This window comes from Cupressus sempervirens, chromosome 4 (genome assembly GCF_028749045.1).
Source record: "Cupressus sempervirens isolate cs-2001-9-10 chromosome 4, ASM2874904v1, whole genome shotgun sequence".
NCBI classification, from domain to species: domain Eukaryota; kingdom Viridiplantae; phylum Streptophyta; class Pinopsida; order Cupressales; family Cupressaceae; genus Cupressus; species Cupressus sempervirens.
Genome location: NC_143121.1, coordinates 852,572,550 through 852,595,169, shown reverse-complemented (window position 1 = coordinate 852,595,169; position 22,620 = coordinate 852,572,550). Strand labels below are relative to the sequence as shown.

The 22,620-nt window shown below is 32.2% G+C and overlaps 1 protein-coding gene across 1 annotated transcript; it reads right to left on the bottom strand.

Moving 5' to 3' along the window:
- Positions 1-335: 335 nt before the first annotated feature.
- LOC149564056 (uncharacterized) lies at positions 336-5,480 on the bottom strand. The gene is made up of 4 exons (XM_089827151.1): positions 5,064-5,480; positions 4,182-4,441; positions 2,127-2,578; positions 336-849 (listed from the first exon to the last, which is right to left on the bottom strand). The coding sequence occupies exons 1-4, from the start codon at positions 5,168-5,170 to the stop codon at positions 592-594; spliced, it is 1,077 nt and encodes a 358-aa protein (XP_089683277.1). The 5' UTR covers positions 5,171-5,480; the 3' UTR covers positions 336-591.
- Between the last annotated feature and the right edge of the window lie 17,140 nt (positions 5,481-22,620).

Below are 22,620 nucleotides of genomic sequence, written 5' to 3'. Positions count from 1 at the left end.
GAAGTATATAAATTACCAAATGTAAAACACCCACTACAAAAAAAAATTAAATATTATAATCCCTAAAAATGAATATAAAATCTTACTTACAAATATATTATGCACAAGTCAATTTCAGCAACTTAAAGTAATCTTTTCGATCATAGCTAGTCATTGAAAAGAATAGGTCAACAAAAATACATTAAATTGACTCTTAATGCTATCCTCCATTATAAACGATTCCATGAGTACATTGAACTCTAAGAAAAACTGTAGACTAGAGTGAAAATTTTATATTAAACATTAATCTTTGGTCTCCAATTTTAATGCTCAATACTTATGGGTGAGAATGCATAGAATAAAATAACTCTTTATTAGATGGAACCCACTGCAAATCCTTGCCACCTTACAAAATTGAAAACTACACACAGATTAACAAATTAGAAACCAGATAACCAGTCTTTTCCCTATCACTGTGTATAGAAATAATACACCTTTTCTACCATAGTAAGAAGCTTACATCTTACCAAACATAATATCTTCAAATAGAAGGGCCATTCAATCAATCAAAAAACAGTTTACTGAGCAATTTGAAGGAAGCTTGATTAAACTTTATGAATTGAGGCCAAGGGCTTTGCGAGTAGTGCCAACAAACAAGTCTTTTGATTTCAACATGCCAGGGAGGCGGCCACTGAAGGTGCCAAATGGGAACTGGCCAACTGCATGGTATCTTCCAAGGCTTACAATGGCCATTGCTGGACTTGCTTTGTATGTGCTCAGCTTTTTGGGCTTGGGATTTGCGGAGAGCTTCTTTATATTATCGGCTATCACCTTAGCATGCTTCTGGGCACAAAACCCTTGCTTCAGTTCCTACACAAATAAAGTGACATTTTGTAGGGTGGTAAGTAATGAGACAGGCTAATTTCAGACAAAATGTTCTAAGCACAAAACAAAGTTATTATTATTATTTTTTCAGATTCATAAAAAAAAGTGATTTTTTCTTTTTTTTTTTGTTGTTTTCGATTTTTGGAAAAAATGTTCAAATTTTTGGAAAAATTCATGATATTTTCGATTTTTTTAAAATTGGTCAACTATACAATTTGTAAGGAGGATAGCTGCATTGTAAGTAAATATAATGATTGCATCTTAAAACAATAATGCTTCTTAAAGAAAACATGTAGACATAAAAGTGCATAAGTGGTGTGTACTCTAGTATTGTGTTGAAGTAAACATAGAGCTTGAATTTGTTATTTAGGAAAAAAATTTATCAATTCTTTCGATATGTAGGACATATTTTCTTTCAAGTCAAATTCATTGATCTATATTTCATGTGTAGTAGTAGAATGGATAGTCATTAAAGAAAACCCAATATCGGTTCATCTTTGTGTGCATCACTTATATGCAATGAGTTCTAAACATATAGTTCATACTCACGAGAGATAGGTTCTTGAGATCTATTAGTCATAAAAAATGGGTTAATGAGTTTGACTCAAAAACTACACTATTTAATTCTAATTATAATAATATTATCAATTTTCATTTTAATAATAATTTAAATGATCCATTTAAATCTTTGTAATAAAGTTATTGTGAATAAATCTTACATTTTTTAAACTCCTAGCAAAAAGCTATTTTAAAATTCTTTGAACATTTTCTCATAATGCAAGTAATTCACAAACATCTATATTTTTTAATAAATATGAATGTTCCACTTAATAATTGACAACAAGAATTAAAATTTTCACATATTTACTAATTTTGATAACCTATTTCATAAAGTTGAACTAATCAAATCTAACAGTAATAGTACTAATATCATAGAAATTTTATGCCTACAAAATTTATAAACATTAAATATTAGATCGTAGAGTAAAAAAATCTTAATATCTGTCCTAACATTATAATTGATGAATAAAACTTATCCAACCTACCCCACTCATTTATACACTTCTACCATGTTGTATTAAGAATCATTTATTACACTTCTATCTATCAATCCATCTATCTATACATCATTTTAAAAATACTTTATACACATGATAATAAATGCTAAAGATTAAAACTCTTTTTCAAATCATAATTCTAATTATCTAGTAAAGAAATAAAATTCAAATTTGAAAAAAAAGAAAAAAGATTTTTTTACTTACCCTAACATTAATAATATCCCCAGCAGCAAAGACATTGGTCTTCCCATCTACTCTGAGAGAGCTATCCACCTTAATTTGGCCATGTTCATCCAGAGACTCCACAAAGTAAGTGTCCTTGAGCCAGGAGGAGCCCACCTTCTTTCCTATGCAAACGAAGTGACAATCTGCCTCAATGGTCTTCCCACTGCTTGTGGTAAAGCTTGTTGTTGTCTCAGAGATGGTGCTCAAATCAACCCTTTCATTGAGGTGCACTTCCACCTTCTTCGACTTGAGGGACGCCAGAGCCTTTCTGGAGGCTTTCTCTCCCACAAATTCAATCAGCCTTGCTCCCCCATGGATTAAAACCACCTTCTTCTCTGGAAAGTCTACTGCTATCTCTCCTGCCAGTTCCACTCCAGTGGGTCCTCCTCCAATTATCACAACTGTCTTGGCATCCTTTATCTTCTTATTGTCTATGGAATTACAAGAGGAAAGAAGAATCTTGTTACAAATCAAATACAGTTCATCAATTTTACATTTATATTATAGCAACTATTTGATCAGATAGCAAGTATGATTAGTTGATCTTTTATATTGATTTTTATACGGTTTTGAATCACATCCAGTCATCTATTTCTAGACTGAAAGATCTGTTACATTGGAGTGATAATGAGCTACACACTTTCTGAGACTTCCAATTACCATTCTTAGTTCAAAATGTACTAATAGGCCAAAGTAATGGTAGATCATTTTTTAGGCTTTTTGGCTTGCTGATTGACTAATTGTGCATCACTATTAGACATTTTATAATAACTACTGAGGCACTTAACCACAAGTGCTGATGTTTTTCTGAGTGAGTGATTATTAGCATGAACATAGTGGGTATAGGATGAGACTTTTTGACCATTTTGTATTTTAGGATCCCTACAGATAAATTTGTGAATACCCAAAAACCCAAATCTTAACTTTAATGATACACAAAAAAAATAACTGTTTACTAATTCTAGATATGTAAAATTAAAGTTAACCTGAATCACCAATAAATATTTTCCCTACAAACTATTTGTCTTAATAAATGATTCTTCTTTAACTCCAGTAGTATATTATATTTCATTTTATTTTTATTTAGTAAAGTCTTGTCTAATAATACAACTAAAATTGAAGACTAGTATTTTATATTTTAATATTACAAATCATACAATTTCTTTTTAGAATCTAATGATTGTCTTTCTCTGATTTCCTTATATACGGTGATAATTATATTTTACTGCATTAAATCATAAAGGTTTTTCTAAAATATATTAAAATGATTGGTAATGGAGAAAGTGAGAGCTTACCATCCAAACTTGCATATTAAGTGCAAGTTGCGCTGTCGACAACATGATAGGAATATATTATCTTTAAAAAGGTTTGGGATTTTTGGATTTACTGCATATTAAATTAATAATAATAAGGATTGCTTGTAAGAATAAGCAATCCTATCCCGTATTAGATTGCTTATAAGACTCTGCAAGAATAATACTGCCACTTGGCAAGGAAAGTTAAATTTAGAAGCTTCCTGATACTTGGTGGGAACCCAATGTAAAACAAGGCCCACCCTAATAATAATTTTTTTTGGGTTGGAAGATAGACATTTGGAATTTTCTAGTGAGTTATTAGAGATAATGGATTGGAATATACATACATCAAGAATGTCTTATTAAGTTTTTACAGATTGTCTTTACATTTTTGTTTTGGATTGCTCAGTATTAATCTTAAGAGATAATCTTTATATATATATATATATATAATATTCAAAAGATATAGATGATAATTTTTGTAGATTATCTTACATTTAGATATTTTCTTAGATTAGTGAATAGATATTGATGGTATTGGAAAAATAGATATTCTCCATTTCTTTTATGATGGATACCTAAATATAATTCAAACTTTCAATCCAAAAATATATACATTCTTTTACATGTGAAAACTGGTACCAATATTATAGAAGTCTAATAAATTAATGTGAGTGAAACAAAAACCCCTAGGCACACTACCATATTGTATGTAAAAAACACATCATGCAATGTGTACCTTCCTTAAACTGGTTGAGCCTCTCTGCCTTTGTAGGAGGGCCATCATAAGCAGTTCCAGTGGCAAGCACCAGATAATCATACTTCACTTGTTCCCCTGAGGCAGTGATGACAGCTTCCTCCTCTGTAACACCTGTTACAGCAGATATGACAAGCTTCCCACTTTTCAAATACTCCTCATGTAGAAACACACTTCTTTCCCCAAAGCTTGGCTCCACCATGCATCTTAACTTCGCCCATGGGATCTCAAAATACTCCTTTCTGTTATCATGCCCAATTATCGTTATCAATCAAATTTCAATAAATGAGTATTAAGAGCTTCTAAATTGAACTGTTTATTTATTTGAATTGAAACCTTTCAATGTTCATTAGGTACACTTGATTCAATAAGATTAATATTATTGAATCCAAAAATTGTCAATGCTCATTAACAAACTGTGAAAACTAATCGATACTCTCTCATACCCACTAACCATCATCAATCAATACATTTTCATATTCAATACCCATTACCAATCAATACATGATGCCTTCAAATGAATACTTTCTCATACCCAAAAACTATCATCAATCAATACATTTTCATATCCAATACCCATTATCAATCAATACATAAGCATTCCTAATAACCACTGCCAATCAAATCAATGCATTGAGCATTGAAAGCTTCCGGATTCAATACTTTCAGGGCTCATTAATGTAGATTGCTGAAACTTGATTCATACTTAGATTGAAAAGCTTTCAATGCTCATTAACTTAGCCTAGCCTGTAAAAACTTGTCTTTAGATCAATATATTTTTGTGCCCAATACAAATCATCAATGGATACATTTTCTAGGATCATCAAGCAAAGAGATCAAAAAAAGGTGAGAGATTAGTCATACGGATCAATGAGTGTAACATCTGCAAAGTTGAGCAGAGCCTTGGCAACATTTGCCCCTGCAATTCCACCTCCCACAACAACCACACTCTTCTTCTCCACTGCCGCCATCAATATCAGGATCGGTATATATATTCACTGAGTATACTCTTCCTCACCTCTCTTCTTCTCTCTGTATATACTCCTAGAAATCCAGGGCTAGATGGTCACAAATGAAAAAATCTCAAACTTGCACAACTGCTATAAATCTCATTTTGCCTATAAGAAGGAAAAATCCCCAACTTGCATAACTGGTAAGAATCTCGCTTTGCATGAATGGGAAAAGAAGAATTGTGTCTTGATGCGTAAGAAGGGAGATAATATAATAATTATTGATTAATGGGTGACAGGCTGCGAGGGAGTCGTATGATTTGGCCTTCACATGGAAGCAGGGAAATTGATGAGTCATCAAGAGTTTTTTAGTGATGTGGTGGAGAAAGCTGAGGGCGGCCTTTGACTTGTCCAAAATGCCAAATAGATGAAGCCGGCTGCAAGGTAAAAATCATAAGAATAATAAAAATAATAAAAATCATCTTTTCTTTTTTATTATTATTATTTAAATTAAGGTTTGGGTACAAGCTGTTTAAAGGTTGGTTCAAACCTTTTCAAATAGAAGGTTAGTGTCATTATGTAGTTGTGTTCATAATTTTGAATAAGTGAAGGATGTCACATACAAATAATTTAAGTGGGAAAAGATGATCTTCTAGTGGTCTTGTTAGGGAAAAATTCAAATTTCTTGAAACACATAAAGAGAAAATGTTCTAGTACAAAATTGTCAATTATGATCTCCTCTCTCAAACCTTTGATAAAAGCTCTGCTATCATGGTCTTGCCAAGATAAAGTATTACTAACATTTCTTTAAAAAATGAGATTTGACATTTTATAGTCTATATTTGGTCATCTTTGTATTGACATTTGAGTTTATAAAGTAATTTATGGGGAATCATTTAAAGAAATATTTTTATAATTTGAAATTAGAATAATTATGTAGTGTTGTGTTTGTCTTTATGTGAGTATTTTGTTATAAATTCATTTTATTTTTACTTGATTGATTCTTATGGAGTTATTTTCTAACTTGAGATCACTATCGCTTTGGAAAAAGTATGACTAACAATTATTTAATGAAGGGGAATTTGACATTTATACTTCATGTTTGGTCACATATGTGTTGGCACGAGGGTTAGTAGAACCATTTATGGGGGAAGTCATTCAAAGATTTAATTTTGTATTTTGAAATTAAAATAGGGATGCTTTTTCATTTGGTTATGTGTTTGTCTTTATGTGAGTATTGTAGAAAAATAATATATTCTCATAAGAGATATTTTTTGGCATATGATTTTGTTTTATTTAATTGGGGGATCATTTAAAGAAATAATTTTGTATTGTTAAATGAGTAAAGTTATGTTATCTTTTATTTGGTTTTGTGTTTGTCATTGTGTGAGTATCTTAATGGTGTAATATAGTGACAAAGATTAAAATTAAATTTAGTGCATTAATCCTCATTTTACTTCTACTTAAAAAAATCAAATTTATTAACATAAAAAAGAATTAAATTGGTGAAGTTGAAATACTCTTAAAGAGTCCACAGTGTAAGGTTGTCTATCATGATCTCCTCTTTGAAACCTTTGGTAAAAGCTTTGCTATTATGGTCTTCTCAAGATAAAGTATGATTAACATTTCTTTAAAAAAAAGATTATACATTTTATAGTCTATATTTGGTCACCTTTGTGTTGGCATATAAGTTTATAAAACAATTTATGGGGAATCATTTAAAGAAATATATTTGTATTATGAAATTGGAATAATTATGTAGCATGTTGTGTTTGTCTTTATGCGAGTATTTTGTGATAAATTTATTTTATATTTATTTGATTGATTTTTTAAAGTTGTTTTCTAATGGGATCACTGTCTCTATGAAAAAGGTATGGCTAACATTTATTTAATGAAGGGAGACATGTTTGGCAGCATTTGTGTTGGCATGAGGGTTAGTAGAACCCTTTATGGGGGAATCATTCAAAGATTTAATTTTGCTTTTTTGAAATTAAGATAGGGATGCTTTGGTCATTTAAAGAAATATTTTTTATTGTTAAATTAATAAAACTATGTTATCTTTTATTTGGTTTTGTGTTTGTCTTCATGTGAGTATCTTAATGAAGTAATATAGTGACAAAGAATACACTTTTCTTTAAATTTGGTGCATTAATCTTCATTTTACTTCTACTTGTGTGTATTTTAAAATAGTTGTTGTCTACCTCGAGATTATTTTTTGCTCCCATGTATCATTCCTTTGGGATGTGGGATCTATCCAAGTTAAAACCATAAAACCATAAAGTGTAGAAATGATCGTGTTAAAATCATAAAGCATAGAAATGATCTAGTTAAAATAAATACATCAAATTCAAACTTTACTATAGTCATTATAAGTTGACCTAACAAACATCTTACACAACATGTTTCTTACTAATTGAATTTAGAAGCCATCATTATGAACTTAAATGAGGCAAGGTGGATTGATAGGGAAAATCATTAAAGAACTATAAATTTTTAAAAGAGTATTTTAGGAATCAAATCTACAAAAGCATAGGCCATATGTACATATACAAATGTTATCTTTCATCATTTTCACAATTATTGATTTAGATTATCACGGTAGAACCCTTTAACCTATGAAGTCAAAAAATGCTTCCAATAGGGCTCTAGACATCATTTTTGTTGACTTCTATGGTTAGAAAGAAAAGAGAAATAAATAGATTCTAAAGTATTCATTGTTTAAATAGGTATACAATCTAGGCATGATAAATTTACATAAATTACTCATGATATAGGTTTTGATGAGAATAATGGAAAAGATGTGAAATGTTCTAACCATAGAAAATTGGTTCAACATAAAGGATAACACCAAAAATGTTCATCATCAGTCCCACAATAAAGTCCCCTCTACCTTATAATTTAATTGCCTCATTTATTTTAGTTTTGTTATCATCTACAAGTTTATTATCTAGGCTGACTATGTTGGAAATATGGTCAGATAGACATCTTGAGAGTTGTCATTTATGGTAACATGTATTTAGTATTTCATTTATGCATTTAGAGTTAGAAAATTGTCGAAGTGTTAGATAGTTTGTAGCAGTATAGAGATAGATGAGATATGTACAAATGACCCATTGAGAGTTATCTTATGTGTAGTTGAAGAAATCTGTATTATAAATGTCATGATGATGTGTGCCAGTGTGTAGATGTGTACAGATAGTACGATGCAAGTTATGATTGAATTTGACAAAGTAGAACAAAGCATAGTAGATAATTGAGTTGTATGACTTAAGGAATTATTTTGGTAACAAAATAATTACTAAGGCATGATGAGATGACTTTGTGGATGTTAATCCATAAGTTATTTTATATTATGTCAAGCCTGTGAAGACATGAAGGTTGATTGAGCAGAGATTTACTAATTTGTGAAGTATAGATCTTATCTTGCATAGATAAATGTGTCATCTATTGCTAGATTTGTAATAGATTTGTATGATCAAAGCAAGTATAAATTATAGTAGTCAGAAAGTATTGTATGTATATCTATTCTTATGTAGAACTTCATTGTATAAATGCATGTTAGGGCAGTGGGCTCTTCTTGCATACATTGTATTTGATATACCAACTCTTAAAAGGGTTGAAGTAACTCCTAATAGGATTGAAGCTTCTAGCAAGGCCTAGTCCTCTAACAAGGACTCGAGACACTATATGTACTTCATAGACTCCTAACAGGGTCAATATCCTTAAGAGGATTCTTTTGTTTAATGGATCATCTAGTGGGTATCATCCCCACTAGGGTTTTCCCTTGGCTAGGGTTTCCCTAGCTAACAAATAATGGTGTTATGAGTTCTCTATGTGAATGGTTGTATTTACTATTCAATATTGATGGTTTACTTTCATATGAAAATTATAAAGCATTAACAATATTTAGTTGTGGGAAAAAGTTTGTAGAATACTAAGTCACCCCCACTCTCAGTATTATCGATTTCTAACAATTGGTATCAGATCCCAGTTACTCTAAAGAATTTTAATAGCTTGAGTAAGTTCCTTATGAATATGGAACACTTGAAGAAAAATCGTGAAGAAGATCTTGAACAAATTGACCTTCTTATAGATGAAAGAGATAACTTGAATGATAGGTATTAAGATTAGGGATAAATTTAAGAAACCCCCTCCCTAAAAAATATATAAATTCATGGTGAATCCAACATTACTTTTAGGGGACAAAATTAATTTTTGTTGGAAATTTTTTATTTCAATGTCACAAATTTTTTTATGTTAGATGCAAATTTTCTTTGACCATTACAAAATTTCATAAAATCGAGGTGATTTTGTCCCTTTTGATACAAAGGGTATATATTGTATATGGTGATTTTTCCCATTCATTAGAAAAAAGTATCACATTAGACAATTTTTCCCATTTTTTGGAAAAAATATATATTTGATTAGGCAAATTTTCTCATTTATTGAAAATGATATATATTTGATTACAAAATTTTTCCTTTTTATTGAAAAAACATATATAATGCATTGGCGAATGTGGTTGGATGAAACATATGTGGAATATCCTATTGCATTTATGGTATGGTGGAATCTGTTTGAATTTTTTTTTCTTTAAATTGCAGATATCCTACTCAGTGGTTGCCATTATTAGAAAACTAGTTGGTTGCCAAAAATGGGACTGCTTGTGGAAGAGGGATCATCAAATGAAAATCCAAGCCCTGTTGTCAACCTACATTTGTCTTTGGAGGAGGATAAGGAACAAAATGATCTTACTATTGGGCTTATTGCAGCTTAACAAGTTTTCTCTGCTAATCCTAGGGACACCATCAAAGAGCTCAAAAAGGAGATGTTAAAGGTAGACCTTCGAGTGATGTTTGTTGAAATGGGTCTTGACCTTGCTAATTTTGAAGATCAAATTATAGATGTATTGGAACAAAAAAAATGGAACTTCAACACTTTTGGGATGTTTTGAAGGATAAAAGAAGTGTTATGTGAATAATCGTCATTTCAGTTAGGGTTTTTTTTAAAAACATATTATCAAAAGTTTATGATTTTGAAATGTAACAATTCACTTCCATTTTTTAGGGAAACCACAACTACTATATATATATGAAGATGAAATGTAAAGTAGATGCAAATAATATAATTCAAAGTAAAACCCTTTTCATTGACATTTGATATTTCAGTGGGCATGTTGTTTTTTTTTGGGCTCTAGTTATTTTACAGTAATCATAAAGTTACTTTCTAAATTTGTGTGAATCATAATTTCACTTTCTAGTAAGTACTTACAAGTTAGTAGTAGGACATAGTACATACTACACATACTGACCAAGAATCGATATACGTAATAACAAATTTTTGGGAAATGTTTCTCATATCATTTCATATCTCCAACATATGTGTGTAACAAGTAACATTCATTTATAGACTATCATTCGTCAAATGATAATATTTCAATAGTTGAAGGTTAATTTTAGGCCAAACATCTGGAATGAAGCCTTGACCTTGTTCAAGTCTTTGAAATGGTGACACATTTCCTTCTAGCCTATACCACTTGCAGTGGATAGTACATACATGTCTTTGTCACAATTTGTGGCATTCCCTCTTCCATCGACTTTGCATGCATAATTTTTTTTTTTGGCACAAACTTGCATTTATTGTTAGTTTGTGGTGATTGATTCTTTGGGGCTAGGGGCATCACCCCAAAAAAATATTTTGTGCCCTATTATTAAAATTTTGGGCTGGAATGTAATTATTAGTTATAACCCTAAAGTGGTAAAAATTCTTGTGTAAAATAGCTTAGGATTAGGGGTTTTTCATAGTGTGTGATGTGAAAATTGTTTCTTGTGGCGGTATTGAGCTGTAGGGGATTATAGATTGTAATCAGGTTGTAATCATTGAATAATAAAAATATTGGATTTTCTATTGGTGGGTGTAGCCTAGGGATTAGGTGGACCACACTAAATCTTGGTGTCTTGTGTTCTCTTATATGCGATCTATTATTTTCTGATATTGGTTATATTTGCATGTAACTATTATTTCTGTCTAAGGTTAATCCTAACGTTTATGTTGAAGATTTGCGAAGATTTAATAATTTAAAACAAATGAACTAGAAGCCAGATGGATAAATATGTAGGGAGTCAAGACCATTTCTCAGCCACTCAACTTATTTATAGGCAATTGAGCTTCTTCTTTTGTCATTGCTCATCTCATTTTTGGTAGTCAATAGTCTAGTAATAGGTATATACTTTTAGTGCTCATTCAATTCTAGTCTGGTTTACTTGGTGGTAGTATGGTAGAGTGGTAGGCCTTGCTCTGTAGTCAAGATAGCCACTCCAATTTGTCTAAGATGCAAATTGGAAGAGGAAAGGTCTTTTTAGGTGAAGTTCCTAACGAAAACTCTTCTTAATCTGCAATGAGGTTGTTCCTACTACAACTAGTGTTGTGAACTTCATTATTCATGCTATGAAAATGGTTCTAGGGCATCGATTTTTGGAGAATGAGAATAGGTACTATGTCAACACTGACATTACATCCCATTTTCTAGCCTCTCTGGTTGACCTTAGAGAAGCAAGGGTCGACATTTTGCTACTCCTAAGGAATACTTTTAAAGAAGAATACTTAGGTGACGACATTGATATTGTTGCTCATACAAAATTAGGCAAGGGGATCCCTTGGGTGGGTGAAATCCATAAGCTTTTAGAACCTGGCCAAAATGTGGCCCTAAGACCATTTTAGTTGGGCTTGACTGTTGGGTAGTTGAAGCACAATAAGGAATGGCAATTGGCTAGGATTTTCTTCGAAAATGGTATAACCTAGACGAAGTGGTAGGACAACCTGTGGCTAGAAGAATTCACAACCTTAGTCTAGTCTTTTTCTTTCTACAATGACTAGTATAGTAATACTAAGGTTTTCCCCTAAAGTCTAGTTTCATTTTGTTGATCTTAGATTGGTTTTAACAATCGAGTGTCATCACACTTAAGACATTTACTAAGTTCATGCTGAACTAGTAACTCATGCTGAGTATAATATGTATAGATGCTGAGTTACAATGAGTGTTGAGTCACTCATGTGCTAAGCAATTCAAGTTCTGAGTGAATAGTTGATGCTGGACAAGTTCAAGTGCCGAGCAAGACAAAATATAGTAAGTGTCGAGCATCAGTATTATCAAGTGCTAAGTAACACATAATGGACCTAGTTGTTTGTGATGGCACAAAAAACTATGTAAACCATTTTAAAGCCGACTTATGGATAGATCTTGAAGCTTTGAAGTTAGGATTGAATCTATTTGGATTCCCTATGCAATCAACATGCAACTAATCAAAAAAATGGAAGGAATTGAGCAAGAAAAATGAATGAATCTCAATCATAGATTCATACCTAAACCTAAGCCACCAAAGTCTTTTTAAAGGGAGATGAAGCCCCATAATTCAGTATGAAAAAGGAAGCGATGCTAGCAAAGATTTGAAGGAAGTAAAAGGGGTGACTTAGAAGTGTGAAAGAATTGTAGAATTAGTTTGTAGAATAGAGGAGAAAACTATACAACATTGATATAACTAATCAAGAGGATCAAGATGGATAGAATTGTGATCTAAAATCAACAAGGTAAAAGTTGTAAGTGCATCAAATCAAACATTCTACTATTACTTTCCAAAAATTGTATTAGCAGGGTGAAATCCTTTGGACTAAGGTTGATTTAATAGTCATTGTAAAATCCTTTAACAGGGTGAAATTCCAAGTGAGTGTTCTAAAGTCCTTTAGCTAGGCACACTTTTAATAGAGTTTTAAAATCCTTTAACAGGGTGAGATCTAACAATCCTTTGTAAGCCTTTAACAAGGCAGGCCTTTCACAGGGTAGATCATGAAAATGGTCAAACTAAGTAACCTTAACAGGTGAACTTTATTGATATGGTAGTGAAGAATTGTGGGTGTCATCCCCACCCCAGTTTTACCTTCTCATTAGAGGGTTTCTAGGTAATCATATCTAGTGTCAAGTGTTTATGTGGATACATTTACTTTACATGTTATTTCGATATGTTCATGCTTGTATTTTTTTAAAGTTAAAAATTTTATTGGTTAAATACTTGTACTTCTAATTCACCCCCCCTCAGACATTTCCCATTTGTATTTCCAATAATTGGTATTAGAGCTAAGTTCTCATTAGGAGAAACCTTACAGCTTGGAGAAAAGATTTTAAAATGGAAGTTTACAAGTTAGGAAAAACCACTGAGGATCAGGAGATTGAGATACATCTCTGACTACAACAACTGAATGAAGCTAGAGATGCCTTGAGAAGTTCACTAAAGAGAGGAAAGAGATTGCTATGGCATAAAATGACACACAATACAAAGAGATTGACACCACAAAATTATTTGCAGATGGTAACTCCTATGAATTCAATACATCAATTGTAGATCTCATAGACAAGAATAGAGCACAAGCTGAGGAGAAAAAAAATCTCAAGTTGGAACAAGAATTACAAGCTATACTGCTATGTGAGGTGACTGAACAAAAGAAGAAAGCTATAGAAGACAAGGCCATGATTAAAGAACAAAAAAGAGTTTTGGCAAATAGATTGGAAGAAAAGTCAGTAGAGCTATCTAGGATCTCAAACATGCAATTGGACACCTTAAGCCAAATGATGAATGCTCATCATGAGTTGAATGTCAAGGAAATTGAGATAACTACATTGAAGTTGCAAAATAACAGTTGTAGAATGACCTCAAAAGAGAAAAGGAATTTGCTGAAAGTTTCAACAAGCCAAATGAAGCCATCAAGTACTTTGAGAAACTACTAAAATCTCCTAGATCCAGTAAAAACACATCAGGATTAGGCTACATAAGCACTAAAGAAGGAGAATCATCTGAAGCTACTGAGGAAAGAAATAATAAAGGTAAGAATTATAAACCTACTTGTCATCATTGTGGTAAGAAGGGGCATACAACTAATGTTTGTAGGAACAAGAATGCTATTTAGAATAATAAGCCTAAGAACATGACTCATTGTCACAAGTGCAACAAACAAGGTCATCAGGCACATGAATGTAGAACCAAAACCATGCATGAACCAAAATTTGAGAGACAATGCTACAATTGTCAAAAGTTTGGACATATAGCCTTTGAATGCAGATCCAAGTCCACATGGCCATCAAACAAGCCAAAAAATGGAAGAAGCTATGAAAATTCCTATAGTTGGGACTACAATACAAGACATAGTTGTCATTATTGTTAAGAATATGGACATATCCTTGAGAATTTCATAAGAACACACTTCAGATGGTTGAGTCAAACTACATGCTTTAGCTATTTGAAGACTGGCCATATCAGCAAGCATTTCCCAACAAGGACAAAGGAACCTTACTCAAAGTTCAACAAAGGAAAAGTCAAGGTAGATGTTAAACACATTAGAGGAGAGATGAACAAAACATGGAGAAAGAAAGATGGATGCAATACATCAAATGAAGGGATCACTTCACTTGATAGGTCAAGTGATCACATCTCATCAAACTAAGCAAAAGGAGGTATATGGGACTGATACTTTAAAATGATTTATCAGACATCAATTCCAAAAGAAGTTAGTATTAAAATAGATATATTAGCATGAAGAAAGATGCAAGATAATGAGTAAATTCCATTGTTAAATCTTTAAGTTTTCACATTATTGCCGAGTGTGAAAAGTCATCTTCAATTGCCGAGGAAAACACTAGTATGTGCTGAGCTAACAACCAAAGTTAGTTGAAGTCCAACCACTAGTAGTTTCCAAGTAAAGGAAATTTCTATTAGTGCTGAGTAAGGGTAATTCTTATAGTTGGCAAGTGATGATGAAACCAATGAATGTTGAGTGAAACAAAAATTGCATTGAAGCCAAGTTTATAGCTGTACATGTACCATGCAATAAATGCTATATTTTGAAAGGGTATAAGGGAAAATTTTACATATTTTTTTCCATTATGAACATAGAGCAAGAGTGAATAGAGTGAAAAAGTGATTGACAAGAAAGAGAAAAGAATTTGCATGGATCATAGTGGAGATTAAGCATTAGTTCATCAAATTTTAAGGTATTCTTCATCTACTGAGCTATGCAGTTTTCATATTTGTTAAAACCTAGCTTGCACAATGGCCTCTAGTTCAAAGAATGTAAAGGAGAAGGAACCTGTTGAAGTTCAATTAGTTAGAAATGAGGTCAAACAAATAGATTTTAGGGCAATACCAAAAGTTGCATACAAGAATGATCCAACAGGCATGTTATCTATTATTCTGCCTAAGGTTGTTACGGTTCAAGATGTGAGGAAGTGTTATAACTAAAAGGTAGGAGGGATTGGAGACATGGAGATCAGACAAGCATATGATAGGTTGTGTAAAAATGGGGTATTGAAGGAAGAATTCAAAATTATAGAGAGGAAGGGCTTAACCTGTGCCCTAGATTTTCCAACTATCTTCAAAACTGAATCGATCAGAATTTTCCTAAGCAGAATACATGACAATTTTCTATGGCTAGAAGGTGGACCCATAAAAATTTCAAAGAGAATTATACATAGGGTTACTGGATACCCAACCCTAGATTGGCCCAAAACTTTGAGGAGCGACTCTAAAGAGGTGATTGAAAGAAATACAGGGGCCAAGTGGAACAAGTGAGGGATGACTATTGACACTATCAAAGATCCACTTCTTGTATTTGTAGTTAGACTTATATTACAAAAATTCTACTAGTCAAGCCAACTAAATAGTGTTCCATGTATAGTAGTTGATGTAGGCTACAATATAGTCAAGAAAGATTACACCTATGATCTTGCAGAACTCTAGTTACAACAAATAATTGAAAACCTAGGAGCAATAAGGAAATCTAAAAGTGCTCAATGTAAGTTTGGTTCTATATTGATTTTTATTTTTTTCTATGTTCAAAATGAATTCCCATCTTTTAGTAGAGTAGGATGGAAGACCAAAAGGTCATTTTTTGTACAAATCAATGAGTATATTGAGCAAATGGGAGAGAATTTTGAGTTAGTAATGAATAGTTATTTTGAAGATTTCAAGTAGTCCATGAAATAGAGGTTGAGAATTCTTGTTTCCCTAGTTGAGAAATATTATAATGATATTTTATTTTTAGTAGACATTGACTATACCTTCATCCAGGTTGCAGTACCTAGAGTTAGATGGTTAAGGGTTCTAGGTTATGAAATAAATATTGATAAAGCTTTAGCTATTATCACTGCACTTCTTGCTAAAGAAAATGATAAAACTGCTAATTTTTTTGGTAACTATGATGTTGTTAAATCAAAGTTTGAAATGGAATTAAAGACATCATCAACCTTGATGAAGAAAGAAAAACTAGTGAAGAAGCTAAAAGCTAAGCTTGGGGAAGGTGCATAAGACAATGATGGAGAAGACGATGAAGAAGAAGAAGAGGAATAAGAGGAACAAGGTCAAGAACTTCTTTCTTTGAACCAAGGAATGGGTTAGGATCAGGAAGAAGAAGGTGCCAAGGGAGAAGATGATGAGGAGCACTAACCAAGCCTCAAGCAAAGAAGAGAAAAGTGAAAACATAGCTAGTTGTACAACCTACGGCAAAAAGGATTACAAAGCCTAGTGCAAAAAAGGATGTAGCTCCAACAACTAGAGCCATGACAAGGGCAACCACTCAAAAGTCCAGGGAGTAGGCAAAAGAGAAAACCAAGGCAACTGAGCAGATTAGTCCTATGCAGAAGAAACTGAGAAGAAAATATGTAGCAAAACCAAAGTCACATGACGAGAAGATAGAGTTAGAGGACACAAGCCAATTCAAAATGGTAATTCATGCTCCCAAATCTGATCTAGAAAAGATTTGTGATAATGTTAGAGATAATGCAAATTTGACTAGTTTGAAAAAAAATTGAATTTGATAAACTAAGTAGAGAAGACCAGAACATGGTTGAAGAATCTGTATATGCCATGATGACAAAATTCAAGAATACCCCTCTTGAATTTGATAACATAATGGCCAAATATTTATATACAATTATTAAGAATAAATGGCACTATTGTCTAAATATGGAGAAAGAAATAAGAGATTCTACATTGGCACAAGTGATGCCAGAATTGTCAAAAGGACAAATAACCAAAGCTAATAAGAAATATGGTAGCAAATTTGCATCCAAAATAAAATTGAAGATGTTGTGAAGAAGTCCACACAAATGTGGAGATTAATATATGGATTAACAATTTTCAAAGAAGGAGAGGTAGTTCCCTTTGAGGGAATGAATAATGAGGAAGAAGGTGAGTACAAGGAGGAAGAAACCAGTACTGTGGAGGAGACAAAAGAAAAGAAAGATGAGATGGAAATAACCGAGGAGCAACAAGCAGAACAGAGTATTGAAGACTCCCAATTGCTATCCATGATCCCTCCACATGACACAAACACAACTATAGAGACTATAATAGTAAAAGATGTTCCTTTAAAAGTCACCTTAGAACATTAATCTGTAAACTGCAGAACATTTTAAAAAGATACTAGACCAATCCACATTATAGGCAAGGCTATGTGAAAATCTTACATTGGTCAATGTGGATGAACTACAAAAGGTTGTAGCTGACATAATAAAGGAAAAGGTGAACACACAAGAACCACCTACTTCCATCCCTAAAACTACTAGTGTTCAACCATTAATAAAAACAAAGGACAAATCTTCAGAGGTTGACACTATTGCAAAAGTTTATGAAGTTCAAACTGTAGAAGCAAAGGAGCCTACAAGAGAACGAGAAAGATAGATAGATGTTTCTATACTTATTGCACAAATACAAGGTGCACCACAATTGATCAAGGTAGATCTGATGAAGAGAAGGACATACCCAAGGAGAAGGAGCAAGAAGCCATTCAGACATTGATAAACATACCAAGAACTGACACTCCCACTAAATTCCTTTAGAGGTTGAGCACTGATGCAATATCATTGTAGATTTTAGCGCTAGGCTCTAGCTCAACAAAGGTTGTTAAGGTGTTCCACTATGGTGATGCACTATTAGATGAAGAAATAGTGATACCAAAATATGATTATGCAACCATGAACTTAGAGCATATTAATATCATGCAAGAGGCATTGGAAGGAAAGAAGAATCAAGAGATACTTAGGAAGGAGTATAAACAAAGGCAAGAACTTCAGGAGATCAAAGATATCTTTTTATATGCTTTCAACTTACAAACACTTGATGAATCAAAACCTATATTAGAACAACTATCAGAGATTGTTGAATAGGTGACAAATGAAAACCAGGAAACCAATGTTAAACTCATGGAATGGTCTCAAAAGAAATTTCAAAGAAAAGTCAATGAGAAGATATCTAGTGAGATAGCACTATCTCAAGTTGAGTTGGCTAATTAAATTGAGAAAGTGAAGAAGGTACTTGAGAAAATATTCTCATTGTACACAAAATTGTGTGACTCCACACTCTTCACATAAGAAATGAGCCACAAGATTTTGATTTGGAAAGGAATTGGAATATTTAAAGTATGCAACTACCTCCAAATCCAACTCAAAGTGAGAAGCACTTTCATTCAATGCTTCATACACAAAATCAACTAGCTGTATTAACAATAGAAGAGGCTAGTATAAGAGCCAAGTTGATTAATATACAAGCCTTCCTTACCTCCTATATGGAAATACTTCAGAAAGAACTAACCTATGCAAAAACAATGTTAAAGAAAGACCCCAATCTTTCAACATTGGACAATTTAGTTCATCTTGCAATAGAGACAACCATCTAGATCAAATCCTTAGATGTTGTATTAGACAACTAGGATGCTGCTTTGAAGTTCATCATGGAAGTCCACATGCATTTTTTGGACAAATACACAATTAGTGTATAGACCCTTTGGCATCGATGTCAAAAAGGGGGAGATATTAATAGATAAAGGGGGAGAAGTATATGAAAGGGGGAGATAATAGAGGAGGAGATAACCCAAAAAGGGGGAAAACAAACAAAGGGGGAGCAACCAGCCAAGGAACAAATAGAGTATATTAGACAAAAATAGAGTGTTAGCAATTTTAAAGACAAAGAGTATCAACATGAAACAAATCTACTTAGAGAAGAGAAGAAATTATGGACACAGAATGGGCACATTAATATAGGGGGAGTTACATAATTTTGAGGTATATGAGTCTATTACAGAGTTCTAAAAAATTTGAAGTTTTCTATATATGTCAAACTATTTGTATATTATACTTGAGGAAATTAGATTTGTTATGTATAGTTAAGTGTTTTTTCCACTCATGTAAAAGGGGGAGATTGCTGATCTCAGATTGGTTTTGACAATTGAGTGTCAACACACTTAAGACATTTAATAAGTTCATGCCAAAATAGTAACACATGCCGAGTATAATATGTATAGATGTTGAGTTGTAATGAGTGTTGAGTCACTCATGTACCGAGTGATTCAAGTGTCGAGTGAAGAGTTGATGTTGAGCAAGTTCAAGTGCTGAGCAAGAAAAAGTTATAGTAAGTGTCAAGAATTAGTATTATGAAGTGTCGAGTAACAAAAAATGGACCTAGTTGTTTTTGATGGCACAAACAACTATGTAAACCATTTTAAAGCTAACTTATGAATAGATCTCAAAGCTTTGAAGATAAGATTGAATCTATTTGGATTCCCTATGTGATCAACATGCAACCAATTAGAAAAATGGAAGGAATTGAGTAGGAAAAATGAATGAATCTCAATCGTAGATTCATACCTAACCCTAAGCCACCAAAGTCTTTTTAAAGGGAGACAAAGCTCCATAATTTAGTATGAACAAGGAAGTGATGTGAGCGAAGATTTGAAGGAAGTTAAAGGGGTAGATTGTCCAAGGTGACTTAGAAGTGTGAAAGAATTGTAGAATCAATTTGTAGAATAGGAGAGAAAACTATACATCATTGATATAACTAATCAAGAGGATCAAGATGGATAGAACTATGATCTAAAATCAGCAAGGCAAAAGTTGTAAGTGTATCAAATCAAACATTCCACTGTTACTTTCTAACAACTATATCAGTAGGGTGAAATCCTTTGGACTAAGGTTGATTTAAAAATCATTGTAAATTTTTTTAATATGGTGACATTCCAAGTGAGTGTTCTAAAGCCCTTTAGCCAGACACACTTTTAGCAAGGTGTTAAAATCCTTTAACAAGGTGGGATCCAACAATCCTTTGTAAGCCTTTAATAGGGCAAGCCTTTCACAAGGTAGATCATGAAAATGGTCAAACTATGTAACATTAACAAGTGAACCTTATTGCTGCAGTAGTGAAGAATTGTGGGTGTCATCCCCACCCCAGTTTTACCTTCTCATTGGAGGGTTTTTGGGTAATCATATCTGGTATCAAGTGTTTATGTGGATGCATTTATTTTACATGTTATTTCAATTTGTTCATGTGTGTATTGTTTTAAGTTAAAAAATTTATTGGTTAAAGACTTTTACTTTTGATTCACCACCCCTCCCCCAGAAGTATAAATTTCCCATTTATATTTCCAACACACTTTCTATTTTGTTTGATCAAATTACAATCATTGTACATGCTTTTAGAGTCTCTAGACTCTACTTGAGATTCTAATTTTCAAGTGACAATGAATATCAATGAAATTTTTGGTGTTCCATATAAAATTGTATTTCATAGTTATGCTTATGCAATGTTTTGTCATTTTCCAAATTTTCTATTAAATTGTTAAGAAAAAAAATATAACATTTAAAATTGAATTAAAATTAACTTATTGAGGTTTCACATTTAACAATCAATTTAATTGACAGTTACTTTTACAACTAGATTTAACTCTCCATTGGATAGGCTTATTTTACAATCAAATTTAAAATATCATTGAAAAACTATTTCATTTTTAGAATTATAAATATTCTTATATATTTAAGAACTATGTTACTAATATTATAAAGTTAAAAGGTCATGCCACAATGATTGTTGGATGAACAAAGATCAATGACTTCAAATGATTTTTAGGCCAAATTCGGCAATAGCCGGCTAGCTTTCCAAAAGCCCCAGAAAGAAGACACATGGAAAACATGATCAATTGTGAAATCACTATGTACATAGTAGCACCATTTGATCAAGTTAGATCAATGACCATAGATGATTTTTGGGCAAATGTGGGGCACACTCAACCAGTTTTATAAATGCAACTAGAAAAAAGACATTTGTCATCTCTAGTCTATAATAACTAATAAATATGCTATATAAGAACACTTAACTACTCATATTGTAATCACTTTTTAATTAAAACTTTAATTTTAATTAACACTTTAAGTATGCTATATGAATTGGAGTAATTTAACTATATTGTATTAGGTCCTTAAAGTTAATTATATTTTAAGCATCTTCAAAAGCATAAAATAAGGTAAATATCTTTTAATGTAAATGGTTTAGTTTGAAATTCAATGCACATTGTAGAAATGCACAAGTGTTAATAGAATCTTATTATTATAATAATATAATAATTATAATTTAATATGGTGTTGCAAGTATTAATATAATAAAAGGGATGCCATCACTATCGTTGGATGAGCAAGGATTAATAGCTTGAGATGTATTTCGGGCTGATTTGGGCAACACTCAACTTGTTTTCCCAAATCACTCTAGAGAGAAGACATGTGGCATACATGTAATACCAATGACTATTTGATAATTATTTTGAAATGGATGGTGGATATCATACTGACACAAGAGACAAGGAATTAAGACAACCACTATTCAATCAACTTAGATCAATTATTCCAAATGAATTTTGGGCTGATTTTGACAACAATCAACTTCTATTCACATATTCCCTGGGAAGAGGACATGTGGCATACTTGACGTAACATCTATTGTAGCATCTACATCCTTTACAACGATACACATCGTTCAATCAACAAAGATAAAATGGCCCTAGTCATATTTCAGGCCAATTTCAACTAGAGTAGTCTTGCTTTCTCAAATACTATAGAAAGAAGACACATGCCATACATGAATCAAGTCAAAAAGAAGACACGTAGCATTGATGTAGACCATGGTACAATAACGGTACATGTAAATATCGACAGCTCGAGATTTATTTTAGGCTAAATTTGGCTACCTTCAATTTTGTTTCAAAATTTCCCCCGAAAAGAAGTCTTCATAAATTAGTGATAACTATTACTGTAATGTTGAACATTTATGATTTCACAAATAATTATAATAGTAGTTATCCACTGTACAATGTACGTTATAATTAATATCAAACACATGCTCTAGTAATTTGCTTTTGTACATACTGTAAGATTTAGTTTTCATTTTTCAAACTTGGATTTATACTGTGTGCACAAATTACCAATTCAAGGACCAAGATTCAATAAAAGCAATGAAGTAGCAAGCATTAGAGACCTAGTCTTCTTTGACAACTCACAACATCACAAAAAATAGTTATTAATTATAGTTTCAACTTTCTTGGTAAGAAATAAGATGCTGATTCTTGAACACATTTTTTATTGATAGTTTAGTAACTAGTATCAACTA

Excerpts from the sequence above, each read along its gene's own strand:
- LOC149564056 (XM_089827151.1), bottom strand. The coding sequence starts at position 5,170 with ATGGCGGCAGTGGAGAAGAAGAGTGTGGTTGTTGTGGGAGGTGGAATT. Across the intron at positions 4,442-5,063 it reads GATGTTACACTCATTGATCC|AAAGGAGTATTTTGAGATCC; the intron begins GTATGACTAATC and ends GCATGATAACAG. Across the intron at positions 2,579-4,181 it reads GCTCAACCAGTTTAAGGAAG|ACAATAAGAAGATAAAGGAT; the intron begins GTACACATTGCA and ends GTAATTCCATAG.